General features: G+C 40.3%; 1 protein-coding gene across 1 annotated transcript in view; it reads left to right on the top strand.

Moving 5' to 3' along the window:
- The first annotated feature begins 2,055 nt into the window (after positions 1–2,055).
- Positions 2,056–12,643, top strand: part of TECPR1 (tectonin beta-propeller repeat containing 1) — a 20,115-nt gene continuing 9,527 nt past the window's right edge. The window contains exons 1-11 of the mRNA XM_010003257.1: positions 2,056–2,286; positions 3,973–4,155; positions 4,636–4,758; positions 5,441–5,566; positions 6,372–6,546; positions 6,643–6,743; positions 8,160–8,261; positions 8,658–8,803; positions 9,667–10,193; positions 11,051–11,196; positions 12,063–12,218. Of these exons, the coding sequence (XP_010001559.1) occupies positions 2,056–2,286; positions 3,973–4,155; positions 4,636–4,758; positions 5,441–5,566; positions 6,372–6,546; positions 6,643–6,743; positions 8,160–8,261; positions 8,658–8,803; positions 9,667–10,193; positions 11,051–11,196; positions 12,063–12,218 (2,016 nt within the window). The remainder of the gene's footprint in view (positions 2,287–3,972; positions 4,156–4,635; positions 4,759–5,440; positions 5,567–6,371; positions 6,547–6,642; positions 6,744–8,159; positions 8,262–8,657; positions 8,804–9,666; positions 10,194–11,050; positions 11,197–12,062; positions 12,219–12,643) is intronic.

Genomic DNA, 12,643 nt, shown 5'->3' with positions numbered 1-12,643 from the left:
GGCGCCCTCCGCTGCCGGCAGCGCGGGTTGTTCCCGCGGCCCAGCGCGCTTCCTTCGTTTGGAAAGCACGGCAGGTCCCCGCCGATGTAAAGCCGCTCATACATGTCTTCATACGAGTATTGGATCAGCTGCCCAAGCCCGTGCCTTTGCAGTTGAGGTCATCCAGCCGCGTCTGCCAGGGTTACTGACATTCTGTCCCATCTGTATTTCTCCTAACTTCATAATCTTTGGAACTTTCTCCAGCTCTTTCTGAACCGTTCCAGGTCTCCTGCTGCCTGCCTGCACTGTCATTCCAGGTACAGGCCTTCATTTCTATATTTTCCCGCCTTTAACACTCCCAGGCATCACATTTATTATCTGGCTGGGTAGATCTCTTAATTGCATTATCTATAGTGCTTCCTTTACTCCAGACTTGCTGTCATTCTGGTTGCTTATGATTAAATGCATTGTGTTTTCTTCTGTTATAAAGACTGTTTTGCAGAACTGTAAGTGCTGATACTGAAAGGCTTGTTTTCATGGCCTTTATTTTCTCAGTGGTACACACATTATAATTTTCACCTCATTTTCCCTTGGTTCCATTCATTTTTTTCCATATTGTGTCCTTTTGTACTATTGTGCTTTTGCTAATGTAGAAAGGCAGGATGTGAAGAGGATAAACAGCTCCTCCAAGAACAGCCATGCCAAAAAAAACAAGGATTCATTGTAGTTATGCTGCTACAACTAATAGGAGAATTTTGCTCTTGACCTTCCGCTGGCCTTGCTCGTTCCCTGCTGCTATAAATTTTCTTTCTGTTATCTGTTATCCACCTGGTGGACCCAGTTTTTAGATACTTAACCAGCAGCAGTTCTAGGAATCAAAGAATTCTGAAGCGTCCTCCCTAGGATCCCATGTGAATTTACTGGGCTGTTCTTTGACACAGATTCCCTGCAGTTTCACTTTTGCTGTTCAAATACAACATTCAAGTGAGTCCCTCAGTGCCACTGCTTATCATCAGCCAGAAAGCAGGCACAAAAGTCTCCTTAGGCTTTCATGTTGAACGCACAGTTGTCATTTGACAACCAAGCAGCAATGTTCCATGCTGACATGCAAGCAAGAATTCCTCTTTTTTTTCGTTGTTTTGGATCCAAGTCCTTTTCCCTACCTTTCCCTTCCTGGTCTCCCACTGCATAGTTACTAGATCTGGAGGCAAAGTTCAAAATACTCATCAATAGTTCCGACTGTCAGACATACAGAGCAACAAAAATCTCTTCAGTTTAATGGCATTCAGAAGGCCAAGTGACAGAAACACAGTGGCCTTTCTTCTAAAAGGACTGGCACACACCTGCCCCACATGAAATGCTGCACCCTCCATAAAGGGTAGAGTTGCAGTGCCCAGAAAATGGCAGGTTAGTAAGGGATAGAACTGGAATGGAACTCAACCAGATCTCCATTGTCAAACCACACTCTGTGTATATTTTAATAAATATCACACCTATGTATATTAAATAAATCTCAGATCCCAAAGTGGTCACCAGAATGCTTTGGAAAGGCATTTCCTGGCACCAGTAGGTGATATGTCCATGGATTAAAACTAAATGCTTGCTTATGGAGAAGCTCCCTACCACACCTTTTCCTTTGTGCCAGTGTATCTATGTTGGCCTATGCCAAGAGAAGGCTGAGGAGGAGATGCCACAAGATGTCTTGGCTTTGTGGAACTGAGATGTGTGTAGCACCACTAGCATCGTCTCTTCAGAGCAAAGCTGTCTGCTACTTCATCTCAGTTCAATGTCAACTTCTGTCCTCTGCCTGCCAAAGCTGTCTCTTGTAGAATGGACAATAGCATGCTGGTAGCAAGGTCTTTCACATGTATTTTCAGGGCCATCAAAGAGGTGTAACTGCTCCAACTGAAAGAGGTTCAGCTGCCAGCTTTGTATGGGCTCTTTAAAAGAGATAATTCTTTACATCTTTGTTTAATTTGATTGATAATGCCTCAGAGCAGGACTGATCTACAGTAGGTTCAAGATCAATTTTTTAAGCTGTCATTTCCATTGATACCTCTTTTTTGTCTTTCAGACATGGCCATGCCCAGTTCACTTCTGTGGGCTGTTGATATTTTTGGGAGGGTTTACACTCTGTCTACTGTTGGCCAGTACTGGGAGCTCTGTAAGGACACACAGCTGGAATTCAAACGGGTGTCTGCTGTCAAGCAGTGCTGCTGGGGAATAGCCTGTGACCATCAAGTGTACACCTACGTGTTCTCAGGTGACGTTCCTATCAGGTACCAGGAAGACACCTATGAGAACCAGGTATGACAGGTCACGGGTACCTCTGTCACACTGCCACACACCCGTCAGGAAGGAATGACAGTAAATCCATACATCAGCTGTCTCTGCATGTTTTTTTTCTCTCAGGAAGATTGTTCAGTTTTACTTGTTTCCATTTTTTTTACCTGACATTTCTGAAGAGCATGTATACACCAGAAAGCAGCTTATTCTTTTACTATTTTAATTGCCAAAGGAAGGTTCTATCTCCCTGCTCTTACCAAGAGCTGTGCCAGTGTGTGCTGTGGGCTGTTTGATGCAAACCATTGCAGACTGAAATGCCCACCCTTTACACCTAATGTTTTCCTTTCCTTAGTGACAAATACACAATCCCCTCAAGAGAACGTCCAGTGTAACTTCCAAGCAACAAAGATACATTATCTGAAATAAATTAGTCTTAAGAAAACGCTACTTTTTAGTGTTTCTAAGACTTCTCTAATACAGGCATAACTCTCCATTGAAGTGCAATTTTGCTAGCTTTTTTGCATAGAAACATTAAGATGATCTTTCCTATGTTATGCACTTCAAAATAATGTATTTAAAATAGTATTTAAAGGGAAATTTATCTCTTTGTTTTTAAGTGAACTTGACGTTATTTGAGAGAGAAAATCAAAGGATTTTCTTGTGCTTTCTAATGGGTAATGGAACAAATTTTGAGAAAAGACATTAACTTATCTACATTGGTAAAAATACAACAAACTAATTTTATCTATTATTTAACATTGATACAACTTTTCCAGCCATTTAAGAATGTTACTTTTCTTAGGTAAACATGTTCCTTAAAAATGGAAAACTTTAAAATGTATTTTATTTGTTATTTTGAAACTTCTGTTTCGTTTGTTCTAGGTTATGAAAAAATGGAAACCAAAATACTAGAAAGCACAAAAGGAAATATTCTGCAAGAGCAAACAATGACAAAATTAAACACAAATAAGTTACAGATAACGTGCAAAGCAATGTAGCCAGATTTCTAGTAGAAGTAAATAATATTTTCCATAAAAATTATAGGACGATTTTTAAGCACTGGTTTTGCATGTGCCCTAAAATGTAATACAAAATTACATGACAGATTTTACCAATATTTCTATGTGGGGGGGGAAAAAATCACAGCTGCATTGGTGAAAACCCCAGCAAGTTACTTGTTCTGTAGTGGATTAAAGCCAAATTTGGAAAAAAACCAACTCTTGGTACAACATAAGATACAAGGAAGATTTACTGATGCAGTTATCTTGACAGAGTGTCTGGCACAGAAGCTGTGCTATTTTTCTGGTGCAGGCAAGATGCGAGTCATCGTTCTCACAGGGATTAGATTAGAGATCCCAGGGCCATCTCTGCAGCCTTATCCTAACGCTGCAATATCATGGTGCCACACATCACCAAAGAAAAAAGCACTGTTTGTAGTAAAATGTGTCATCAGATGTTCCTGTTTATGTAGCTGAAAATGCCTTGGTCAGGGCTACCTCTAAAGTCAGCCCTTCTTTGATACTTAAAAAAGCTTCCTCTAAAGATGAGGTTAGCTAGGAGCTTAGAGTGTGAGCACTTTCTCATTCACCCCAGGATTTTACTCCTGTTTTACCACGGAATAAAAGAAATGTACCATTGAGGACTCTGCAGATGTACAACAAGATAATGTGCTCTCAAATAAAATATTTTGTTTATTATCTCTGGCAGCGCTGGAATCCAGTTGGTGGCTTTTGTGAGAAGTTACTGCCCAGTGACCGCTGGCAGTGGAGTGATGTGAGCGGGCTAAAACATCAGCAGCTTGATAGTTTCACACTTCCCTCACCACACTGGGAGTGGGAGTCTGACTGGTATGTGGATGAAAATATTGGAGGGGAACCAACAGAGAAAGGGGTAGGTGAACAATACCAAAAAGAGATCTCTTCTGGGAATCTTTAGTCTGTAAAATAAAATACAATATACTTTTATAGAAGTGTATAATGTCTGTAAAAATAACAGGCACTTAACTTCCCTTCACTTCTTTCTGGGAAATAGCTCAACTGTAATACAGCATAAGGAGGGATCTTGCTTGGAGACCTTTGAGTCTATAGAAGCTTCTACAGAAGCTTTTTTCTTCATTGTTACTTAAGATCTTTACTATGAAAAAAGTAAAATGCTTTGCTATGTCTTGCTTGTTCTGTCTATATCATGCAAAGGAATTGGGACACAATTAATAAATCATCCATGGAATTAGATGATCTGTTAATCAGGGCTGTTGAGATAGATACAGTAACTTGTATTTGTAGGAGTGACTCTTGGGCAGAATTGTTCTGAGTTATGTTTTCAGGATTTCCCTTGGTCCTGATTTTCATGAAAGGAAACCTCTGTTTGCAGGGCTGGACTTATGCCATAGACTTCCCCAGCACCTACACAAAGGATAAGAAATGGAATTCTTGTGTCAGACGCAGGAGGTGGATCAGATACAGGAGATACAAATCACGGGACATTTGGGCAAAGGTTCTGGATATCTTTTCAATATTAGATAAACTGATTTTCTGCAATAGCAAATCATAAGTGCAGGGAAATTTGTTTTTTATCAGTGCTGTATAGGCTGGACCTGGATTCTTTGACTTCCAACTTGTAATTCTTGGAAGTATAAGTGGAAAGCTGGGATTTTTTCATAGAAAACTGTGGTACTCAGCTGCCAAATCTCATGGTAAAGCAGTTGGTGATAGATGCTAAGCTCCTTTCAAATTTCAAACCAATTTTTTAACTTCCTTTGGTTGTTTAACAAAACACTCTCTCTCAAGGTGGCACCTGTCTTCCATCAGTCACCAGCTGTGTCCATTATCTGTATGAGTAACTGTTCTTCAGTAATTGTTTTTCCACTTTAAGAATGTACAAAAATTGTAATTTGTGATGTTCCAGCTTTCCAATTCAAAGAATGTCTGTATGCACTATTCCATGAGTAAAAATTGCCTTATCTACAGGATGAAACACAGACTTTTGTCCTGCTTCAGCAGCATTTCCCCTCTCTCTGCATATAGCAACCTTGAACGAGAGGAAAAATCTCCATGCTCAGCCACTTGATTAAGCCATACATAAACCAATCTGCAAGAAACAATTTAGGCCACCAGCCAAATCAGTCATCTATGTGTAGTGTCTCTTCTTTTCCCAATCTTCCCTCTCTTTTCTTCAGATTGTATCACATGATGATCCAGATCAGTTGCCAGACCCTTTCAATGACATCTCTGTTGGAGGATGGGAAATCACCGATGAGCCTCTTGGCCGCTTGTCAGTATGGGCAGTTTCTTTACAGGGAAAGGTATGTGCATGTCCCCTACATTTTCTAATAGAAATTGCTACTGAAAAGGGTTAAATGCTTTTAAAATGAGGTGAGTTTGCTATTATCTTATGTTGGTAAGGAAATACACTGTTTGTGCAGCTGGCAGAGGAGGTGAAAGCTAGAGGGCTTTCACTCTACAAGCATACTTGACTGACATGTAAAATGCGCAGAGAAATAAAGTCCTTTTAAGTATGAGGATTTAGCACTCAGCAGTCATGTTTTGGAGCACTCATACAGCTACCACAGGATGCTGTCTATGTTTGACCTTCCTATTTTAGCTATCTATAAAGTGCACAGACAATAGGACCAAGACTAGCATACAGACTGGATGTCACTGAAGGCTGTACAGAGAGTGGAATTTTTTACCCATATTGTAGCAAGCTCTGTTCAGTGAAAGTGAAGTCAGGCTATCATCTAACAGTAACATTTTTGTTATGTATTTGTTCTTCCTTGGTTTATATAACATGACCTGAATACACTGAAGTGTTTTTTTAATGTTTAAATATACACAGAACCTGTAGCAATGGGTTATTGTACTCAATCCAGATTTGCTTCCATGATAAAAGCTAGTCTGTAGAAAAGCCTCCTCCTTTAGTACATAAGGAAATAGTCTTCAACTATCAATAATCAACATCAAAAAATACCATTAAAGGTCAAAGTGTATACACTGCATTAAAAAAATCTTGTTAAATGAGAACTGTTCTTTCCAGTTTGTCTCAATGGTTTCATTGTTACAGAAATATTTTTCAAACTTTTATTTGTTTTGTTTTTTAAACTTGTCTAGGTATGGTACAGAGAAAATGTCTGCCATCACAATCCAGAAGGTTCCACATGGTCCTTAATCACCACTCCTGGTGAAGTTGTACAGATCAGCTGTGGACCATATGACCTCCTTTGGGCAACTCTTTGGGAAGGGCAAGCTATTGTGAGAGAAGGAATTGATAGGAATAACCCTCAAGGTAAAGTTTGTTAAATTTAGCTGGAAGTCCCTTTGATTTATATAGTGTTGAATAAGAAACTAACCTACAATACCTTCTGGGTTTTGTTTCTTGCAGGAATTTCCTGGAGTACTGTGGAGTCTCCAAGCTCTGAAAATGGGATTATGCATGTCTCTGTGGGTGTTGATGTGGTGTGGTGTGTTACAAAAGATAGAAAAGTAAGAGGAGTCATGCTCTGGCTCTGTTTTTTTTCCTTTCCTTTTGTATCTGCTTTTCTCAAACAGGCATGTAACTTTCATAGGAAATGTTGGTGATTTGGACTCCTTATTTCCATGGTTTGGGGAATTCAGGTCCTCCTTGCTGTTATGGGAATACTCTGCAGTTTGTGATATATGTAGTTACTTTTAATTTAAGAGAGATTTCTTGCTTTTCTCTTGGAAGAAATTTTCTAAACCCGGGTCAGACAGATATGGTGGGTAGGTGGGAGATGTAGAAAGGGACCTACTTCTAAGGGGTGTTAAACATTGAAATGGAAGGGACTCCAGCTGTGCAGGCTTGTTGCCTCATGGCCTGAAGGCTGCATCAAAAGCAGCAGAGGAACTATTTTCATCTATGCTTCTCTGTATGGCCTGATTTTTTAATCTTCCTACTGCAAGTGTTCGCATTTGGTTGCCTTTTAATATAGGGTTTTTTCCATATCTGTGAAGTGACTTATCTGTTATCTGCATGTGTGATAACTTCCTTGCTGGGGTTTTAACTTAGAATCACAGAATATCTGAAGTTGGAAGGGACTCAAGGATCATCGAGTTGCAGGGAGCCTTAAAGTCTTGAAGAATGTACTAGAGTGCTCTTGTGCTGGTAGCAATGAAACCCCTTCATCCTGAATTCAAGAACATTGATGAATTATGTGTATGTGTAGCAGTTTAAATAATTGTTTAATTGGCTTAATGATTAACTTGTCAGTTACTCAAAGTAACTGTGTCCTGCCTGCTCCATCTGCCAAACAAAACCTCTATCATGAATGTAGATAAGCTAGCATGTTTTTCTTCAGATCTGCTACAGGATGGTCAAGAACACTGTCTATTGCATGATTCAGCCAACAACTCCCAAAGTAGCTGCTTGCCATTACTAAATGCTAAATACAGATGGAATTTTTTCCAGGTATTCAGCCCACACATCCTGATTGGTAGAAACTAATCTAAAGGGAGACAATTTAAAGAGCTTTACCACTGAAAACAGTTCCTTCTATCAACCCTGCTCCTAGGGTTTGAACACAGGAATACTATTTAGAAGGCCACTCAGATTCACCAAAAATAGCTTACAGTTGATGTGTAATAGAAATACTTTTCCAGTGGTGAAGAAACAAACCATGTTACAGAAAGTCATAACAAGAAGTTTCCTTGTGGCCTGTTCTGGCTGTAGTTGGTCACAAGGACACACAGTCTAGCTACTATTAAAATAATTATTTTATCTTTACCTGATAAAGAACCATGGAGATAAGTGACTTCTAAGGCAGTGTGGCAAAACAGTATTAGAGATTAAGAATAATGCATTAAAGAAACTAAATTCCAGCTGTCTGTCTCCTGATGCAGAAGGAGCAAAATTTAGACTTTCTGCTGCTGTTGTTGTTGTAGGTGTGGTTTAGAAGAGGAGTGAACTCACATAATCCTTGTGGGACAAGCTGGATTGAAATGGTTGGAGAGATGATGATGATAACTGTAGGCTTAAATAACCAGGTAAGACAGCTGTATAACAGTTGTGAGGATACTGATGTTCCAGTTAGTACAGGCAGTATTCACACGTGGTGAGGACTGTCAGTAGTGCCAGTATGGACAGCTGAACAAGAGGTCCATGTGCTTCCACTGCTAGGAAGGAATGTGTGGCTGAATTCTTCACCAGAAGATAACAGCCAGCATTTCTCTTGTATGGCACATTCAGGTGCAAACAGTTCTCTCTGGATGGTACAGAATTTTAAACTGCATCTAAAGTATCAGCATTAAGGCAGAAAACAAAAGGAAAATTATATGTCCAGCAGATTTTTGTGCTGAATTTTTATCCACTGCACCTTTTTTTGTAGCTGATACCTACCTGGATTCCATGCCATTTCCTTCACAAACCCTTTCCTTCCCTAGGTCTGGGGAATTGGTAGTGATGACAGAGCAGTTTATTTTCGTCAAGGTGTGACACCAAGTGAGCTCAGTGGGAAGACGTGGAAGGCAATTGTGTCTGGGCGAGAGAGTGACAGATCTCAGACCGGGAGCTCAACAAGTCTGCTCAGGTACTTAGTCAAATATCTGCTCAAGACTTTGTACACCAAGAGTTTCAATGCTAGGAGATATTTCTTTACATTCAAATAGGGCAGTGTCAGAGAAGTTGGGAAGGTACCTCTGTCCATTATGTATGCCAAAGAGTATTTGCGTGTTTTGCCATTAAAAGTAACAACGAGCAGCGTTTGTTGCATTCAAAGTAGAAACAGAAACTCCCACTTTGGAATTCAGTGCATGCTTCCAGGAAAGCATGTTTCTCTGGGCTTTACTATCACTATCAGGAGCCAGCCTCTAAGAGAAAATATTACCTGGGAAATATCGTGAAGGAATCTGAACTCTGCTTAGGAATTATCCTTCTCCTGAGTGTCACCCCATGTTGCCTTTCCTAGAGAGATTAAATAGGTAATTCCCCACTGACTCCTGGCCTTTGGCTGTTCAAGACATGCCAATGAAGCTGGGAGTGCTGCAGAAGCTACGTGTCTGAGTCAGAGTGTGCTCTGAGTAGAAGCCCTCTCTAGCAAAGACAATCATAAAGTTAATAATGGGCTTTAAAACATCCTATTTGTTATTTCATGTTGAGAAAATATGATGTTGCTTCAGTGTTTTCCTGAGAGTTGCAGGCAGCCAACACCACCGATTGATGGAAAAGACCAATGAAGTATCTTCCTGTATGTCAGATTTAATAGACTGGTCTGCCACATTCTTGTTAGAATGTTTCCCCTGATTATAGAGTTTGATCTTTAAAAAATAATTCTGCTCTTACCCTCCTAAAAGTGAAATGCTAGGTTGATTTCTGTATGTCTGTGGCCTATGGCCTGTGCTAATCTAGAATGCTTTGAATACTAGTTAATATAATTATCTATTTGTCCTTCAGTGCTGGCTGTTTCTTTACTGATGATATTCAGAACCAAACAAATGCGGTCATTCAGGGTGATGCAGATACTTCCTCTGATACAGAGCTTCCAAGTGTACCCATGAACCTTGCCAATACTCCCCCGATGGGAGCTGCAGCCAGCGGAAGTGGTAACAGCACAGGCAACCAGATGGCAGAAGTACGTGCAAATCTGACTGTGGATCCACTGAACTCTGATCAAGGAGAAACCAGCGCTGCTTCGACTACCAATAAGAAAGCTAATGTTGAAATGCATGAATCTTCCACAAACCCAAATCCTTCTGCAGAACTGCAGTGGACAAACATTGACTTGAAGGAGGCCCAAAAGCATCCAGTCCTCTCTGTCAGCACCTTTGCAGAAACATCCAGCCTGTCTTCCCTTGGCATGTTCTCGGTGGGAGCTGAAGAACAGTACAGAGCTGATGAGCACCCAGTGTGGGCCTGGGTGTCTGGGGGAGGCTGTCTTGTGGATTTGCACAGCCCGTTGAAGTGGTTCACTGTTCCATCAGGTACTGACCAGTCACCTCAACAGATCCTAATTCCCAGTCACAGTTCAATATGCCCTTCAAGAAGAATGTTGATTTGCTTTTTTTGAACAAAACCATGGCACAAAACGTCTGATAATCCATTTATTTTTATTGCAGTTTGTTAATACACTTCATGTCTGAGGACAGTGCTGCATGTATTTAGCTGTAGGGCACTTGGGGATTGAGATACAGAAATTTAAAGGCAGTATTTTCTCTGAGTTTCTGCAAGAATTTTGTGAAATAATGTGTGCTGGATCTGCATCTTTTTCTAAATTGCACTGAAAATGCTGTTTCAGACAAAACCCGTATCTGAACAGTAACTGAGAGCAGTGAGAAGGCTCTCTTGAGAGATGCAGATGCCACAAATAACTGCCTCACTGCCACAAATAATGTCTCATTCCTACTGAGACAAGGGTAAGATAGAGGAATTCCTCAGAAGCATTGTGAATGGGATCAATGTGTCAACCCCAGCTGACAACTGCAACAGGTTTTAAAATTTAAATTCTTGAAAGACAGTAGAATAGAACAGTATTTTCAAAACAAACCACGAACTGTGGCATCCCAGTATTTAATAACAGTGTAACTCTTAAAGCATTGTATTACCTAATTATCTTGCAGAACTCCCAACAAAGGTTATACCTTTGAAATATTCTATGTCATCATCTACTGGTCCCATTTTTATGCATCACTTATGAACTTTGGCTGTAATAATTGATTCCAAAGTGTAATAATTAGAAAAATCATGTTAGATTGGGTTGAATCAGTCGAGTGTTCAAAGCATCATTGACATAACTGTATTCAAAGCTCACCAGAGTTTATTGGTTTGCGTTCTGTTCTAGGTTTGTCATCCTCTGTGCAGTCTCTGACTCTGTCCATCACTCCAGCTCAGACAGCAGCCTGGAGAAAGCAGATTTTTCAGCAGCTCAGTGAAAGGACAAAGCGGGAACTGGAGAATTTTAGGCATTATGAACAGGCTGTTGAGCAGGTAAGCAATGAGGACACATATCTGCTAAACATCTCTCTTGATACTGAACGTCAATAATACATTTCTGATGTACTGATCTGAACTTACTGTCAGCTTTGTATTCTTGTCCTTATTTCTGTCTGTGACAACTTTCCTGTATTATCACTCTCTGAGCTCCCTGTGGAAAACTAGCAGCTTATCAAACATGGAGCAGTCTTTATCTAAAAGTTTGCTGGTAGTTTTGTAGGAGCAAATGAAGCATTGGTGAGCATTCTCTGAATACACTGAAACCTCAAAATCCACAGAGAAATGTTTGCAACAATGGAACATTATATGAATTATTCCACCACAGGATGAGATTTCTTAATTGAAACAGTGACTCAAGTAGGTGAACTTTCCCTCTCCGTGACCATTGAGGCATCAATGCAACTTGCATCAATAAAGCAATGATGCAAACATCAATAGCAGCACTTAAATAGCAGCACTTCTGTTCGATGTTCCTTTTGTTATGATTCCTTGCCTTTTCTCAGATTCATTCACATTTTTGGTCCTTTCATTGCTAATTGCCAAATGATTTAATGTGATTAAAAACATTTGGACTCTAGGGGTTTAAGCAAGTTTTAAAAGATCACATCAGAAGCCTTTGAAGTCCAAACAGAAACTGTGTTATAACAAGGAACATACTATAATTGGTGCCTTTCCATCCAGTTTTGTCTCTTTTGTCTTCAGCTTCATGAACACTCTGGTACATTCTGTGTCAGAATTAACTGATACGATACAGACTAGCCTGCTGTACAGGTTACTTGTGGTCACAAAATCAGTATTTGGGAGAAATAAGATGAATCATGTAGTTTCCCCTCTCCTGTAAATTTGTGTTTGCTTTGCAGTCAGTTTGGGTTAAAACTGGGACCTTGCAGTGGTGGAGGAATTGGAAGCCTCATAAATGGATGGATGTGCGAGTTGCACTAGAGCAGTTCACCGGGAGCGACGGCCTGCGGGACAGCATCCTGTTCATCTATTACATGTACTATGAGGAGAAAAAGGTGTGTGCAGCTTGAGGCCCCTGAGAGCATTGCATTTGGCAAAGGAAGAGCTTTGAAGGGAAAAAGGTTTCCTTAAACAGGCAAATTATGGTATGCTATTGTTCTAAGTGTTGGAAACCAATTCAAATGCAACCCAGTGCACTGGCACATTGCAAGCTTTTCTAAGTTGTAGCTGTGTTGATGCTATGTCAGAAATACCCAGTCAGCAACCATCCACATTGCCTAAACCATTAGCAATTATGAATTCATTTGGAAGTTCACAGTGTTCTTGATTGTGAAGGAAGAGCCAAGCTCGGCTGGCCAGACTCTTCATAAATAGGATTAATGCATATAAGCAATAGGAATCAGATACAGGGCAGGACTGGAAATGGAGCCCCATTCCTTCTGCACCAAGAACTGATTCTTTGCTATCCTTGACAGGAATG

Source organism: Chaetura pelagica, unplaced genomic scaffold (genome assembly GCF_000747805.2).
Source record: "Chaetura pelagica isolate M959 unplaced genomic scaffold, ChaPel_1.0 scaffold138, whole genome shotgun sequence".
In the NCBI taxonomy this organism is placed as follows: domain Eukaryota; kingdom Metazoa; phylum Chordata; class Aves; order Apodiformes; family Apodidae; genus Chaetura; species Chaetura pelagica.
The sequence above is the reverse complement of the archived record's forward strand: the minus strand, read 5'-3'. Positions and strand labels throughout refer to the sequence as shown.